We start from the raw sequence: 16,595 nt of genomic DNA, 5'->3' as shown, positions 1-16,595 counted from the left end.
TACATCGTACACATAGTCCGAAATCTTTTATAATTGACTGTCTGAATTGCAGCTAATTGAGAAAGAATTTTGACGAAATCCAACTACCCGAGTAGGTAGGCTCCGCACCTGGACCTAATCAAGCAGGTTCCCATCAAGACCCTCTCTCATCAGGGTTTTGGACGGGTTGCATTTCGGTCAACAATATTCTAACACTCATCCTCACGTGTTGACTCAAGCTGGTCCTTAATAAGTGAAGTCCAACATGTGGAATATTTAATTGAAATGAGAAGAAAATAACGGAGATAAGGTTTGAACTCATGACTTTTACTTTAATACAATGTTAAATTAGCTTAAACTAATAGGAAATTATTGATTTAATCAATTAATTAATATTCTAACACGATGAACTAGGTGGACTAAGATCCTCTCCATTTCATGATCAACATTGAAAGTTGATGTATTTAACAATGTACATGATATCACATTATTTTTTTTTTTTTCAAAAAAAAAACCCGTGTTAACATTAATATATACACCATTAAATACACCAATTTTAAATCTTAATTATGAAATTGATAGGAACCTCGTCCAAACTAGGTAGGGTGTTCAAAATTGTTTTGAACATTATTGCTCTCATTAATAGCTTTATTTATTTCTCTCATTCTTCAAGTCAAAACTCATAAAGGCTTTCTACCTCTAATAACCAAACATAAAATTGTTCTTGGGCACTCACAATTGCTGGTGTTGATAACATATGTAGCACGTCTGCAATAGATTTCCTTTTCCATTCATTCATTTGCTTTGATGGTAACACTACAACATTCCAACAAAACATGTTCTTTCGACGAACTTGATTCAACAATGCTATTCCATAGCACAACAACTGAACCCCTTCAAAGAAAAGAGAACTTAATTATAGCCTAAATGAGGTGGATGGTAAATGTGGCGGCGGCGGCAGCAACGAGGATCTCGCATGTTTTGGCACGAACTTTCGAGCCCATACATGCTTCCCATTAATGGAAAACTTTACCTTCCCCAAGCCTCTGAGTATCATCTCCATGGTTGAAGCCTTGTGAAAAACGATACGAGCAAACAGTGCTTGCTGATGGGGCTGCACTTCTTGCATGTGTAAAGACTCTATGCAATCCCCATAAGACCGAAAAAAGAAATCTCTGACTTCCCATTCTTGGACAGGGTAGCCCTTGGAGAATGTAACAAACATGGTCCTATCATCGGCTGGCACCTCAGTTCCTGGGGTCCGAGGCTGCACCATATCACCTACACCATGTCCTACAGGACGTTGTTTTGGGGGAAGTAAGGAATGGTGAATGGAATGTGACATCACCATCTGGCTATCTGCTAAGCTTTGAGCAGCATTTCTCTCAACGGCTTGCTGCATTAAGTCTGAGAGTGCTCTAATACAAACATCATTCATAATTTTGGTGAGGCCTGCAATACCATTTAGCCGATTTTCGAGGAAAAATTGGAGAGAGATCTCTTTCTCCATCAAGGTTTGTGTAAGAGGAATATCATTGTTGTCGGATGAGGAAGATATTAGGTTGTTGTGAATGCAGTTGAGGCAGATTATAGCCTCGTCTGCAAGTTCATTTACCAAAATCTGAGGCAAGGATAACATCTTCTTCACAACACTGTCATAGCCGAGCCGCTCCAACCAGAGCCAGAGGGCCATAACTTGCATAGACTCCACTGGATCTCGCCAAAGGTTGACTACAAGGATGGTGTATAGCTGTCGGTCAATTGAATGGAAGATGTTGAACTCCTCTTGAGAGACAAAAGAAGATGAAGAAGCCATCATATGTCAAACTCCTGCAATAGGCAGCAAGATCCTGTTAAAACAATGTAATTGCCAATATCATTGTTGTTGTTGTTGTTGTCATCACCACCATCAAAATTCTACTCATTTTTAAGTCAGAAGAAGATTATAGGAACCAAAGAAGAAAAGAAGTTTGTGATCACAATACTAAAAGACTAAAAAGAGAGTTTCACTGCATGGCCAACATGGTAGAGAAGCCAATTTGGCCAGGCTTAGCACGTTCTAAAGAAACTATATATCCAAATATGTGGCTGCAAGAAATTAGTTGAAGAGTATCCAAGACAAATGAAGACTCATGCTAACATTTCAACAAATCTTTGGAGCCATATATCAGATAAAAGCACTCCCTACTGAACCATAGCAATGTCTTTTCATGCCACGCAATGGATTTAGGAAGCTTGGAGAAACCTGAGGATAATTGTTTTCAAGCTGGATTGGTTTCAAGAGGCTCTCGAAGTCACATGGATATGGCTTCTCAGTCAAAGACAATTTATAGGCATTGTCAGTCCAGATATGCAAACTAAAACTGAGTTAATGTCATAATGTTGTTCTTATCAATGTGTTATCTGTATAACAAGGACTCTGTTGGTTTGCACATCATGTTAAGTAAGAATAAGTTTATGACAAGGCATCATTAATGTCGCGAAGCTTTGTATAGAAATTGCAGTTAGGCTGATTAATACTCCTTACATGTTTGGAAATCAAATTTTTGGCAATTAGATGGTTCAACAAGCAGCTAAATATGTTGACTGTTAATTTTTGCAGTTTCAACTTCTAATTCCCTCCTTCATGACCAAGCAGTAGAAAATAGAATTCAGCAATTTGCATACAGAATCAGTGGCAAGTTACATACTATATTGGATTCTGCAATTTTTTCCATTGAAGAGAAGGTATATGCCGGCTTGTCCATTTAAAAGAAGGCATATGTCAGCTAATTTGTTAACTACATCAGTTTGATATTTGAAAAGGGGAAAAATTACCTGACAAGAGTCTCAATAATTATTTTCTGCTTTTAGTTTTCTCTAACCGCTTCAACTCACAAGCTCGTTACCATAACAAAACCTCTGAAGATCGATGAGGTTAAGCCACATAATCTAATTTTAATCTATATACTAATCTGAAAATAACGTGCACCGTTTGAATCCGACAATCGCATCCAACGTTAAAGCACATCGGATAATTTGTTGTCAGCAATTAAGTCTAAAAATTATTACTTGATCAGCTAAGTCTGTTTGCAGCATAGGAAAAGATATAATTAACAATCACTTTAGCCTGGAATCTTCGGAAGTCTTTGTTATGCTATCACTCTCAATTAAGACCAAATTCGTACTTCATCGGCTGTATCCATTAGCGACAGAGAAACGATTTAATTTCGATCATTTTCATTTGGAATCTGAGTAGATAAAAACCTCTTAAACCGATTATCGACTAATATATAAATGGCGGTTGATCTATAAACCAGAAATTCATTATGACATCAATTTGTTGTTTGAATGCTCTGCATGGTCACAAGTACATTAGCTCTTTCATAATTTTTTTGTAACTATTGCATTTTCGATGTTTTGATGTTTCAGGGTTTCTCAATACATGCTGGCTGAACAAGAAAGAAAGAAAGAAAGAAAAAAAGATACCATAGTGCGAGTGCATGTTCTTTTTTATGGCTTAGCCACTAGACATCATTCTGCCAGATGGATAGAGACATAAATCTACGAAAGAAATAATTTACCTCAGCATCTTGTCTAGCTAAGCACATTCAGAGCCAACGACATCTCGCGCCGAGACCATTCAAATCCTCTTGCTCGCCAACCACAAGTACCATTACGAAGTACCAGGTAATGATTCATACATCTTTCATAAGATCAACCATACATCAGGCGTCAAGAACGCAGAGAACAGAGCCAGGTTTATCTTGTATATTGCCAGAGCCTCAAAATATTCAATACAGTGGCCAAAGCTGCGATTCACCAACAAAACAAGAGGATGCACTTCCCAGCAACTGGCTACATTGGCTATTTTCAATTTTTTTTTTTTATTTTAGATGAATACGTCTGCTATTTTACATTGCTTCACCTCTAACGAGAGAGTTCCATTTATAGATTGATGACAAGCGAAACAGCTTGGACAACAGAAGCAAAAATTAAGTTCTTCTATATGATACAATAAAGCATTCTAGTCAGTACATAATGGCCAAAGTCAATAAGAAGTGGAAAAGGAAAAAGTATTGTTACAATCATATTCTAGAAATGCCCAGACGTGGTACACCTAAAGCTATCAGTACAATGGGCAATGCCGTGAGATTAAACCAGGAAACTGCCTGCAAAGCACAACACTGCAACCATGCTTCTAACCTCTGACTTGGTGTGTGATGAAACACAAACTAAAATGTCAATGTAATTTGTTGTTCTTGTCCCCACTACAAATTGTCAATCCAGTAATGTTAGGAGTCGCTGCAGCAACACACTGAAGATCAGACAGAGAGAATGACCGCCAAGGAGAATTTCGCCGTGGAGGTGGTGGCGGTGAGCTACTGCAAGGTGTTTTTTTACCATGTGGAGGCAGAGGTGGAAGACAGAAAGATGCTGACGTTGAAACTGAGTTGGAGTCCTCACTTTTATTATTACTTCCAGAGCTGGTCGTGGTAACTCCCATAGGAAATGGGCTTCGACTGGTGTTTGCCGGTCTCTTTGATATCCCACAACTGCTGTTTTTCAAAGTATAATTGTGACTCTTGTCCAAGAAATTACTATGAGCTAATAAATTCTTGCGTTTCCTGGTGTATGGATTCTCTCCCTTCTCAAGGTCTTTAATAGAGGTAGCAGATGAGGCATCCGCTAGGCTTGTGAAGGACTTTGACTTGCCACTGTAAAAGCTGGATATGCCTCTCCTGAAATGAAAGAAAACGCCACATTGCAAGAAAATTAAGAAGCCAGATGATAACAGTGAAAATGGTGGGCAACATAATATTATTTCTCAACCAACTACCATATTTGTAAGAAGACAGCTGCCGCATGCTTGTATGTTTATATTTGGTAATCTTGAAGATTCATTTGTTCCGGTTAAAATGATCTCCTTGGGAAAGACACAGTCAGTGATGCGGGAAATTGTCTTCATGCAAGACAAAGTCCGTGGAAACATGTAATCGAAAATCGCATACAGAAGTGGGAAACCTGCTAGCTGAGAATCAGGCTTCGTAAGCAATAAGCATAATGCTTCTAGACACTTGTAACATATAAACTTTATACTTTCTCTGTTTTAACTTAATTCATACCATGCTTAAAGGCTTGCAATTACCATATTCAGCATTAGAATACAAATAATGCAGAGCACAAGTGTGGCACCCCAGAAAGTTAGTCCCACGTTGAGAAGATGAATTGTCCACATAAAGTGGGTGGAATATAAAAGAGTTGATGGTGCTAAGTCACACATTCACTCCTTACTAGGTAATACTACGTTTTAAGTGATTCTTGTGAACTCCAATTACAACTCGAGTACTCTTTTTGGAGTGAGATCACAAATGTGACTACTACTTTTCCTAGGTTGTTACAAATGGTATCGGAGCAACCTAGTAACGCAATGCCTGGATCGTTACAACAAGAATATTGAAAAACTCATTTTCTTCTATATTGAGTGGAAATATTCAGCGGCATACGAATTTTAATTATTCAATAATTGGCAATTAGATATTCACAACAGCACGAACCTGGATTTTACATCATGACTCTTATAGGTAATAAATAATATACATTTAGTATGCTCCTATCACTTGGTTTAATATGCTCCCAGGATCAGAGCTCCTAAACATTAATAATCAGCGCTCGACATGTCATTTGCAAATTGCAACAATGGATGATCAAAAAAAGCCCAAAACTAAAACCACACACCCTTCTCCAAAAAATTAAAAAACTACCAGTTTAAATTGAAATCAAACCACAACCCACTAAAGTAAACGCCAAAGGGTACCCAAAAAACACTTACTTGACCGGCAAAACTTCCTCCAAAGCATCCATGGTATCCAACGGTCCCTTAAACGAGCTCTGAACCTCAGTCTCCCCTCCCGACTCATCCCCACCGTCCGATGACCCACCCGACAAGTCACTGTTCCCCCCAATCGACGACGAGCTACACGAGTCCAAGTCACCCCCTCTCTCCGTCGGGAACCGCTGCGAGTTGTAGATCCGACCACACGGCATGCCACCGCCGTGGATGAATTTGGACCGTTCGATCGTGATCGACATCGTTCCGAACCAAATAGAGTGCGTCTCTGTGTGCCTGCCTGTGGAATTGAAGTGAGAGATAGAGCTGAGAAAGCAGTGGGTGGGTATTAATAGTAAAAAAGCAGCACATGGGTTGGCGATATTTTCGCCATGGTTGATCTCAGAGAGAGAGGTTTTTATGTATTTAAATATCTGAAAAGAGATAACGAAAAGAAAAAAGAGAATAAATGAAAGCCTTATCCTGATCAATGAAGCGGAGTTAAAATATATGTTGGAAATGGGAGAGACCAAAGACCATTTTCTTTTTTATAATCATAATATATATCTGTTCTATCCATTTAGCAAAAAATATATATTTTTTAAGAGGTTAGGAAATATCCAAATTTTGACTTGACTTGCTACGGATTAATGGATTATGGAATGTAAGTCATCATTGACATTTGTTGAGGACTTAGATTATTTAGTAGTTTATTATATAATTGAGATAATGTAAGAGGAAAGATTAATTATTAAAAAAAAATTGATTTAATGGTTAATTTTTCACTATACATAAACTAGCTGTATGACAATTATATAACAGTACACTAAATAATACCACTCTTTGTTTAATAACACATTTTTCTTCTTATTTTTATTATTATTTTTTAAAAAATATATATTAACAAATAACTAAAAATATAAAATTCTTTAAATTACTTTCACATTTATATCACACCATAACACTTTTTCAAATGTGCATTAACAAGGGTATCTAAAATATCAAGATATTGTTTGTTAATAATAATATTAACTTTCGATGTTGATAGAGCATTTGCATTTGAGTAGGTGAGAATATATTGCTTTCTAAATCATTTTTACTGCATTTAAGTTAAATTCATATTGTGCAATGTTGATAAGGATGATAATAACATGCACCAACAAAAAAGAAAAACCTAATTTATAATGAAATTCGTCAAAATTTGGTATTTTTTATGTCCCAGCAAGCATAATTGTGAATGTCTCTATCTCAACATGAGTCATTATCAACAGAGTTTTAATTGTTATTTCATCAAAAAGTTATAAAAAAAAAAAAAAAAAAAAAAAAAAAAAAAAAAAGACATTTTAGGTGGCAGTTTCTCTCTTTTGGCTTCTGCCCAATAATACTTTCTTATGAGCCAAGCTATAGACCAGAACATAAAAGATCTTCATTAATTCTCTGTTGATTTTAATTACTTAATCCCCACTCATAAGGGTGGTGGTGTCTGATCCAGTGATCCCGTCCAGTTTTTGCGTCCAGGTGCGCCGCAATGTTCTTATGCGAAGGCCAGGGCCTCGTCAGGGTCGTCAGAGATCGTGACACGTTGTACTCAGTTAGTCACGTGTTCTGATACAACAGAAACACGTGGATAGTACCAAGCGGGAGTTGGTTGCAGGGGAGCATACGAACTCGACAACGAGACCACCTTCCAAATTAGCTGCTTGTTGTAAAGCAATTTGTGCGTGGACCCCACGTCGCAATTCCGATATGGTTTGGCCGTGATCTTTGTCCACCCTCATCCACACGTTGATGTTTGTGTCCGTCTCGGATTTCTTTTTCCCTTTTTCTTTTCTTGTGGCTTTTTTTTTTTTTTTGGGATGGGGATGCGTGGACCATTTTAGCCAAGCCAAACAAAGAACAAGACAAATTGGAAAGTCCTTCTTGACAATAAAACAATTTAGGTAGGTTGGATAATAGTTTTAATTTTATTTATTTTTTTATTTATTTTTAAGTTTTGAAAAGTTTTTTGATGTAATATAAAGGTGAAAAATAATTATTTTAATGGGTTTAAAAATTTGGAAAAAATATATTTTCTATGGGTCCATTTAAAATAATTGTTTGATTGTGTTTTCAAATAAATAAATAAATATGAAACATATTTATTTTGAGAACACGTGTATAGCTCATAGAACTTATCTTCTTATTATTATACTCTTCTCCTCCACTAAGGGGTACTCACAATGTAACTCATTTTTCTTTTTATCTAGTTGGGGTGGGTGCGCGGCCTCTAACTAGGATATATGAAATTGTTGGACCACCTAAGCCTGAATGGAGTAGCAGCATGATCACCTTTGAACTATTGGGGTAGTTGCTTATCCCACGAAGATGATCCTGCAATCACTTATCTCATTCGTTGGAAGTGACCACCTTTTTTTAAGTTTTAAATTTTAAAATATGTATTAAGAAATAAGTAAGCCGCTATACCTGAAAATTAAGCAACTAATCTCTTAATATATTCTTATGAGATTGTGTGAAAATGGTTAAGATAATTGTGATGATAACTTTGGTAAAGAATATACCTACAACATAATGATAATCACGTGATACAATGATAATAGCACGACGCTCGACAACGGTCGGTGACTTTCAGCGAACACTTGTAGCGGATTCCGACCATCTTCAACAGAGGTCAAAATGGATGACAACTCTCGGCAACCTCTGGTGGCAACGACCAGAGAAATATGGTAGCCTTAAGTGAAGTCCAACAACAAAATCTGAAGACGAAGAAGAATAAAAAAAAATGTTTAAGATTTAAAAATAATAAGAATAAGAATAATTTTACGAAAAGTTAAATAAGTTTTTATTAATCAACTGTAAATATTTTGGGTTTGATTATAATTTTCGTTCGTATCAAACATAGTAAAATTGAAAAAAAAAAAAAGAAAATAAAATAAAATTGTTGGTAAACGGTGTCGTATACCACAGCGCTCTAGAAAGCCCTGGAACTGGAAGCGGAAGCGTCCCGAAACAAAACGCCGCCGTCCAAAGCGTCCCAAACTGTTCGAGCAGCACGGTGAAGAACACACTGATAACCCTCGTAGACTCGCAAGTGACTCCGTTTCAGCAGCAAAGCAAAAATGCCCGGCGGCAAGAGAGTGGAAACCTACGAGGACTTCGTGAAAGTCCATGGGCTGCTATTGGCGGCGTCGGGGCTCCATCAGTCGCTGCACTTCCAGCTCTTCCAGAAGCTCTCGTCAGAGACCTTCGACGGCGGGGCCCACTTCCGAATCGAAACCTGCGAAGACGGCCGTCAGAGGCGGCTCGTCCTCACCTCGGACTCCATTCCAAAGCACTCTCACGTGTTCCTCATCGACCACGCCTGGACCTTCCGCCTCTCCGACGCCTACAAACAAGTCCTACTTTTCAACATATTCTCACCATTGCCATTCTCCTCTATTTTTTTTTTTTTTAATTTTTTTAATTTTGTTTTTAACAGTTGCAGGAAGTTCCGGGATTGGCTGAGAGGATGGCGGCTCTGATGTGTGTGGAGGACACGGAAGAGAGCGAGGAAGCAGTGGACGGAGTTTCGCATCAAAACGGCGCCGAACCGGGGGTCTTAGAAACGATTGAAAGCGAAATCAGTAATGCGAAAGAGAAAGGAGAAAACGGCGGCGTTTTGTGGCTGGAGCTTGAGGAGCTTGGCATTGATGATCACATGCTCTTGTCCCTCGATTTATCCAGTAGATTTCCGGTGTGACAGTTGTGCCTTTTCAGCTCTTCTTTTGGCATTTAGAGCACATTTCGATCGATATTTATATGTGCTCTGTTTTGGCTATGCGTAACTAGGATTTACTTGCACTGAGTCTGTGCGGGAACAAGCTTGAGAATGTGGAAATGGTTGCCCGGGAAGTTACTAAATTTGGAAACCTAAGAGCGCTCTGGATCAACAATAATCCTGTTGTTCAAAATTGGTAATGTTAGCTGATTCTTGGAAAATTGTTGTTATTCTTTTTGGATTTGTAGTGGGGAAATTGTTATTATTCTTACTAGGATAAGGATTCTCAGGTTATGTTTGATAATGGTTTTGAATAGCGGTTTTTGGTTTTGGTTAGAAAAAGTGTTTTGACGTGTAATAAATGTGAAAAATGTTTTGTGTTATGAATTGTTTGTCAATGATTTTGAGAAAAGTTTATTTTTGGTTTTAAAAACAGAAAAGTATTTTCGAAACCATTATCAAAGGAGGCCAAATTTCTTAAGATGGTACTTCTTAAAATCCTAATAATCATTTTAAATTAAATGACTCGTATTTTGCTATCTCACTGTTTACTAGTTCTGGAGAGATCCTTTAAATTTTTTTCTTAATACATTTTAGGTCAGTGAATTGTATGTTGAGGTGATAGAGTAGTTACATTTTAATAACACGGAGTTACTCTAGAAAATCTAGAGAATCCTGATCCTTAGAAGAGAGGACTAAGTTTTTTTGTTTTTTGTTTTTTTTTCTCTTTCTCTCTCTCTCTAGTGGGGATCAACTGGCGGATATAGTTATTCGAGGGTTGCCGAAACTGGAAATCTACAACTCACGTTTCACTGCCAAATTTGGTGAGTGGGCATTGGGCTTCTGTGGAGGAGTGTATGATAAGGATAATGCGGGCAATGTCCGTGGTGGTGACTATCCATTGGAGAGTGTGACCTCTATGGATGTTTCGAATAGATGTATTCACAATTTGGTCAATAAGGTTTGAGCACCATCTATTTTCGTTTCGTATTTTCTTCATGTAGATTGTTGGGTGTTTATATGTTGTATTTTATTGGCAGAGTTATTTTTTGTTAGGCATTGGCTATTAAGTAGATAAGAGCTTGAAACTATGGTACATTGCAGTGGGGTTGCCTCGTAATTACTCTGCTGGCAATGAGGTGTACAACTAGTTGTGGTTGCGGTTATTTGGTCATAACCGCAACCGCAACCGGGGTCCCCGGTTATTCCTTTTTCAATAACTGCAACCTTTACCGGTTGCAGTTTTTACCAACCGCCGGTTATCCGGTTATTAACCGGATAACTGATTTTCATATATTGTTGAATCTTTTCAATTTTTTTTTTTTTTAATCCAATATTTGACCATTCAATATTCAATGTTAAATACTAAATAGTAAATACTACTATCACCATTCATTCAATATAAATAAAACGATTATAAATAAAAATGTGTCTCTTCCCAAAGAGGTTCTTACGATTTCATTAAGAACATGATGTATCCTGCATTTGGCTCAGGCACCAAACAATTTATCCAGACAAGCAGGAAACTCGAATATTTAGAAAGATTTTCTTTTACTATCATAGACTTATTCGTTGGAACCACCTTTCTAAATAAGACAGAAATGTGTGATCTTGTGTTCACACATACCCCCTCCCTCCTTTTCTGTATGGCAATGTCTTTCCCTTCTTTTTGTTTTAGACTCAAAGCATTTTCACTTCTCATAAAACTTCATCTCTCTCGTCTTTCTCTATTTCTCTTTACAAGGCGTAGGAATTCCGAAATCAGTGAAGCTTTTCTTAGGTACTTTCTCTACTCTTCTCTCTCTTGTGGGTAAGATAGTTTTTGCGATTTGATTGTGTTTCGCTTATTTGATGGGTTTTAATCAAGTTTCCATGTCCAACATTTTATCTAATGGATTGTTTATGAAAAATGTATATGGATCTTTGTATGTTGATGACTATGTGATATTATTGGTTTTATTGAGAGAAATTGATAAATCCTTAATATACACATTTGATGATTAAGTTAATTTTATATATATATATATATATATAATAAAAAAAAATCGGTTACTGGTTACCTCGTTTATTAACCGGTTTTTTAAAATGTTATAATTGGTAACCGCAACCGGGTACTTGGTTATCCGGTTTTTCGGTTGTGGTTATTTCCGGTTTCTCGGTTTCTCCAGTTAGCGGTTGTTGGCGGTTATTAGCAATTACCGGTTATTTCTGGTTAATAACCGCCCTGCTTGTACATCCCTAGGTATAGTTTTGATATCTGGTTGCCAATTTAAAGAAAAAAGGACAAAGTTTGATTTTTTGGAATTCAGATGTATAGTTTTAGATGATAAATTGGTCAAAATAGAATTCTCATTGCCGATCTCTTTCTGTTTCCCTCTTTTTTCTTTTTCTTTTTCTTCTTCTTCTTCTTTCTTTCTTTCTTTCTTTTCCTTTTTTTTTTTCTTTTTTTTTTTTCCAGGCTTTTTCACCTGTTGAGTTGCCATCTCTATCGTACTTGAATCTTCGGGGGAATCCGTTGGAACAGAATTCAGTTGGTGACTTGTTGGAAGTCCTGAAGGGATTTCCATGCTTACAGTCTCTGGAGGTAGTTTTGTCTGATATAGCCACAGTGGTCTATGATGTGGAGACACTTTTGTTGAAGAAGGCATTGGAAAATTTGTGGGTCTTCAGAAGTTAAATTATTTTGCAGGTGGATATTCCTGGGCCCCTTGGAGAAAGTGCCATTGAGATTCTTGAATCTCTTCCGAAGCTTTCTGAACTGAATGGTGTCAATGCATCAAAGATATTAGAAACTGGAAAGCACGTGATTGATTCGATGCTTCAGCCACATCTTCCTGAGTGGACTGCTGAGGAGCCTCTTGCCGATCGTATTATAAATGCTATGTGGCTATATTTGATGACATATAGACTTGCAGATGAGGAAAAGATTGATGAAACCTCCGTCTGGTAGGGATTTAAGGACCTCTGAATGAATACATGCATTACGGATTGATAAATAACTTGCTTTGTATTCAATTGTTTGGATTTCTTTGTAGGTATGTGATGGATGAACTAGGTTCAGCATTGAGGCACAGTGATGAGCCCAATTTCAGGGTGGCTCCTTTTCTCTACATGCCAGAGGGAAATCTTGCATCAGCTGTGAGGTTGTCTTTTTATCTTTCTTCATTTTACTTCGCAGATTTGTTGCAGATACTACTTTTGTCATTTTGTAGACAAGTTTCACATTTTATCTTTGCAAGATTCTCCATGTTTGATTATGTACTGAAATATGTAAAGTTACAAGGTATATGTTCTAATTCTTGATTCATCCTCTTATCAAAAAAAAAAAAAAACACAATAATAATAATAATTCTTGATTCATCCATTTAATTAATTTAAGCACCTTTATGATCCTTGTGCTTTTGGTGTAAATAAATACATGTGGGACTGTTTTTGGTTTTCGTTTTGATGCTGCTTTGCCTTTGTTGTAAATCCAATGATACTAGCAAAATTATTGAAATTAATAATTCCTATTTTCCCTATCTTCAGCTTTTCTATACTATGGCCAACTCAGAATGTTGAAAAAGGAGATGAGTGTACCCGTGATTTTCTTTTTGGTATTGGGGAGGACAAACAACGTTCTGCCAGACTTTCAGCTTGGTTTCATACACCGGAGAATTATTTTATTCAAGTATTGTCTCCTATTTCTATTTTAACTTGCGACTCACTGTTATTATCCATTTAATACAAGTCTTGTTGCTCAGTTTGAAGCTACATTTATCATTTCAGGAGTACAAGAAACACTGTCAAAACTTGGAATCGAAAAGTTTGATTTCTCCATCCATACAGTCTTCTACAACTAGAAGTATACATCGTACTGATGGACCTGCTTTACGTGTTTACACTGATATACCTCATGTTGAAGAGTTTTTGAAACGTCCAGAATTTGTCATCAGTATGTGTTCTGTTTCATTGTTTTCAATTCTCCTTTATATTTCATTTAATGTACTTATTTTCCTCCATAGTTTTGTTTAATGTGTAATATGCCAGATAGTATTTTATGTAAAGTAATTAGATGATTATGCATCTGCAAGATGTTGCTAAGGATATGGTATATATTGCCAGCTTCATAACTGCTATCTGCATTTAAGTCTCCCACAATAATAAGGAAAACTTTGGTGTATGTATTTGGTGTGGTGGTTTTGGTTGAAGAGTAATGCTATATACCTCATTTTTATCCCACAATGCTGAAGTGCAGTCCCAACCAACCCTTGGATCGGTTCTTGTTAAAAAAATAAAAAATCGAAGTGTTGGTAGGGCCCCCCACGGCAGCATTATGGAATAAGGTTTCTAGCATTACTCTTTGATTGAATATAATTTATTTTTTTTGTCATTTTTTTTGTCCTTTTCAATTATGCTTTTTTCTGCTCTAAAAGTTTTCTTTTGTGATTTGTTTTGCTTACAGCATCTGAACCTAAGGATGCTGATATTATATGGACGGGTATGCAGGTGGATGAAGATATGAAGAAGGCTGCCAGAATAACAGATCAGCAATACATAAACCAATTTCCTTTTGAGGCTTGTCTTGTCATGAAACATCATTTGGCAGAAACTATTCGGAAGGTTAGGAAAGCAAACTCACTCTGCATGTAAATGCTAGCGTTGACACTCTTTTAAACGAACTGACCTTTTTTCCATCATCAATGTTAAATTAAGAGCATACTTTACTTTTGAAGAGTCGCTTTTCACTAAATGGCATGCTTGGATAATCAAAAGTCAGAAGGAAGAATGTTGACATTGAATCTTTTTCTTTCCAACAGGCACATGGATCTCCTGAATGGTTGCAGCCCACTTACAATCTTGAAACTCAATTATCTCAACTTATTGGTGACTATAATGTACGCAGAAGAGATGGGCTTAACAATCTATGGATCTTAAAACCTTGGAACATGGCACGAACTATTGATACGACTGTCACTGATAATTTAACCGCTATCATCCGTCTCATGGAGACCGGTCCTAAAATATGCCAAAAGTATATTGAGCACCCTGCTTTGTTTAATGGGAAGAAGTTTGATCTTCGTTACATAGTACTGGTTCGGGGTATGAACCCTTTAGAAATATTCCTTTCCGACGTGTTCTGGGTATGCGCTTCTTTCTTTGGTGTAATACTTCATAGGTGCCTATATGATATGAACCTTTGTCTTTACTATCTAAAGATGACTGAAGAACAATTTTTTGTGGCGTATTTTGGACTGCATTTAAGATATCGATATTAAGGTTCTTTCTTTTGCATTTTCAGGTTAGATTGGCAAACAACCCATATTCTTTAGAGAAGCACAGTTTTTTCGAATACGAGACGCACTTTACTGTTATGGTATGTTCTAAGCACCATGTTTTAGTAACCAGATCCTGTATAAAATTTCTGGTCACCATGTGATTATGGACACCCCCATGGGATTTAACCTGTAAAAGGGAACCTAATAAATTTTGACCATTCATTTGGAAAGCAAGTTTCTGCACTTAAATGTATGCTTTAAGTTTTGTTCTATGACCACTTTTATGGCTTCCAGAACTATCGTGGGAGATTCAGTCACAAGTATACGCCAGAGTTTGTGACAGAATTTGAACAGGAACATCAAGGTGAGGCTTGCTTGTCAGTTATTATGCATGCCTTCCCAAGTGAATGGGCTTTTGGAACTTCTAGCAAATTATTGGTTTTCTCATAAAAACTCTTCAAGTGTGAATTCCTATTGTTGTTGCAGTTAAATGGTTGGAGATCCATCAGAGAGTGAGAAAATTGTTACGATCAGTCTTCGATTCAGCTACTGCAGTACATCCGGAGATGCATAGTCCTAGATCGAGGGCTATTTATGGTGTGGATATCATGCTCGATAGCTGTTTCCAGCCAAAGTTGTTGGAGGTTTGTACCTTGAAGTCTGAATGCCAGCGTCTGTTATATGGGATGATGTTCAACTCTATTATCTATTCATCATGAGTAATATTACTCTTCGCACCAATTTATGACACTCATGTCACATGGCGTGTTTTAAGTGGCTTATATATATATATATTTTCAGTGGCTAACATAGAAAGCCACTTGAAATACACCATGTCAGCTGTTGTGATATGAATGTAGTAAATGAGTGTGAAGAGTAACATTATTCATTCATCGATTGGGTTTGGCTTGGATTCAATTTCAGTTGAAACCAGACATGGGTTTGGAACGTGTACCATAAACAGGATATAAGGAAAACATGTCACAATCTCAACAAGTCCAATTCTAACTAAAAGTAGATCCAAGCTGAATTCTCATCTCAATTAGTCATTTCACGTTTTGGGTGGTTTCTATTCAATGCATTTCGCCAAATAGTACCCTCATGTTGTTTGTTATGCAGGTTACTTACTGTCCAGACTGTACAAGAGCATGCAAGTATGATACAGAATCTATATTTGGAGGGGGAGGAGTTGTTCAAGGTCGTGATTTCTTTAATGATGTGTTTGGCTGTCTCTTTTTGAATGAAACAACCCATGTCAGCCCATTGTAATTGAACAATACAGAATAATCTTTCCTACCGGTGTATTCGAGCCATAAATTTGGTACATGTGGTCTTGCTGAAAGGTCTTGTAGACAGGTACGCTGGTTTGCACATTATAGACATCCATGTGAAATTATACCCTTTTCTGCTTTCCGAATATCATATTCTCATTATCTTCTAATTGGCAACCAGCAAGTTTCCATAATTTTCTACGTACCTTTCTACTCTTTCTTATGCCCAATGCTAAATTAGCTATATTTATTTCCTAGACATTAGGAACGATTTGGGAGGTGAACGTGTTGGATGCACATTTGATCCATCTTTATCAAAGAGCTCCTTAGGCTTTCATAAATCGTGAAAATAATCATTTCAACCATCTACTTATTCTACCATTAAAAAATTAACGTATTTTTTTTTGTTTTTTTTTTAAAAAAAAAAAAAGAAAGAAAGAAGAAAAGTGTGGTAGTGGTAGGAAAAAAAATTCTCCTAGGGTGATGGTCAGGCAAGGTTCTTCTTCAATAACCCACCTACATCC

General features: G+C 36.9%; 3 protein-coding genes across 3 annotated transcripts; 1 reads left to right on the top strand and 2 right to left on the bottom strand.

Moving 5' to 3' along the window:
- Positions 1–746: 746 nt before the first annotated feature.
- On the bottom strand, positions 747–3,802 carry LOC133857773 (uncharacterized). The gene is made up of 2 exons (XM_062293118.1): positions 3,543–3,802; positions 747–1,809 (listed from the first exon to the last, which is right to left on the bottom strand). Exon 2 carries the CDS (start codon positions 1,796–1,798, stop codon positions 896–898), a length of 903 nt encoding a protein of 300 aa, XP_062149102.1. The 5' UTR covers positions 1,799–1,809; positions 3,543–3,802; the 3' UTR covers positions 747–895.
- Positions 3,803–3,943: 141 nt separating this feature from the next.
- Positions 3,944–6,266, bottom strand: LOC133857774 (protein OXIDATIVE STRESS 3 LIKE 1-like). The gene is made up of 2 exons (XM_062293119.1): positions 5,792–6,266; positions 3,944–4,700 (listed from the first exon to the last, which is right to left on the bottom strand). Exons 1-2 carry the CDS (start codon positions 6,049–6,051, stop codon positions 4,202–4,204), a joined length of 759 nt encoding a protein of 252 aa, XP_062149103.1. The 5' UTR covers positions 6,052–6,266; the 3' UTR covers positions 3,944–4,201.
- A 2,506-nt stretch (positions 6,267–8,772) lies between these two features.
- Positions 8,773–16,217, top strand: LOC133857056 (uncharacterized). The gene is made up of 15 exons (XM_062292161.1): positions 8,773–9,180; positions 9,264–9,518; positions 9,614–9,738; positions 10,287–10,503; positions 12,001–12,126; positions 12,232–12,488; positions 12,578–12,685; positions 13,071–13,212; positions 13,311–13,476; positions 13,987–14,144; positions 14,342–14,665; positions 14,824–14,898; positions 15,095–15,164; positions 15,287–15,444; positions 15,920–16,217. The coding sequence occupies exons 1-15, from the start codon at positions 8,905–8,907 to the stop codon at positions 16,067–16,069; spliced, it is 2,607 nt and encodes an 868-aa protein (XP_062148145.1). The 5' UTR covers positions 8,773–8,904; the 3' UTR covers positions 16,070–16,217.
- The last annotated feature ends 378 nt before the right edge of the window (positions 16,218–16,595 follow it).

Source organism: Alnus glutinosa, chromosome 14 (assembly GCF_958979055.1).
Source record: "Alnus glutinosa chromosome 14, dhAlnGlut1.1, whole genome shotgun sequence".
Lineage (NCBI taxonomy): Eukaryota > Viridiplantae > Streptophyta > Magnoliopsida > Fagales > Betulaceae > Alnus > Alnus glutinosa.
The sequence above is the reverse complement of the archived record's forward strand: the minus strand, read 5'-3'. Positions and strand labels throughout refer to the sequence as shown.

What these genes read in the sequence shown, in the direction of transcription:
- LOC133857773 (XM_062293118.1), bottom strand. Translation starts at nt 1,798, where the DNA reads ATGATGGCTTCTTCATCTTCTTTTGTCTCTCAAGAGGAGTTCAACATC.
- LOC133857056 (XM_062292161.1), top strand. Translation starts at nt 8,905, where the DNA reads ATGCCCGGCGGCAAGAGAGTGGAAACCTACGAGGACTTCGTGAAAGTC. An exon ending in ACGTCCAGAATTTGTCATCA is followed by an intron (nt 13,477 to 13,986) that starts GTATGTGTTCTG and finishes TTTTGCTTACAG; the next exon opens with CATCTGAACCTAAGGATGCT. An exon ending in AGACGCACTTTACTGTTATG is followed by an intron (nt 14,899 to 15,094) that starts GTATGTTCTAAG and finishes TATGGCTTCCAG; the next exon opens with AACTATCGTGGGAGATTCAG.
- LOC133857774 (XM_062293119.1), bottom strand. Translation starts at nt 6,051, where the DNA reads ATGTCGATCACGATCGAACGGTCCAAATTCATCCACGGCGGTGGCATG. An exon ending in GAGGAAGTTTTGCCGGTCAA is followed by an intron (nt 4,701 to 5,791) that starts GTAAGTGTTTTT and finishes CTTTCATTTCAG; the next exon opens with GAGAGGCATATCCAGCTTTT.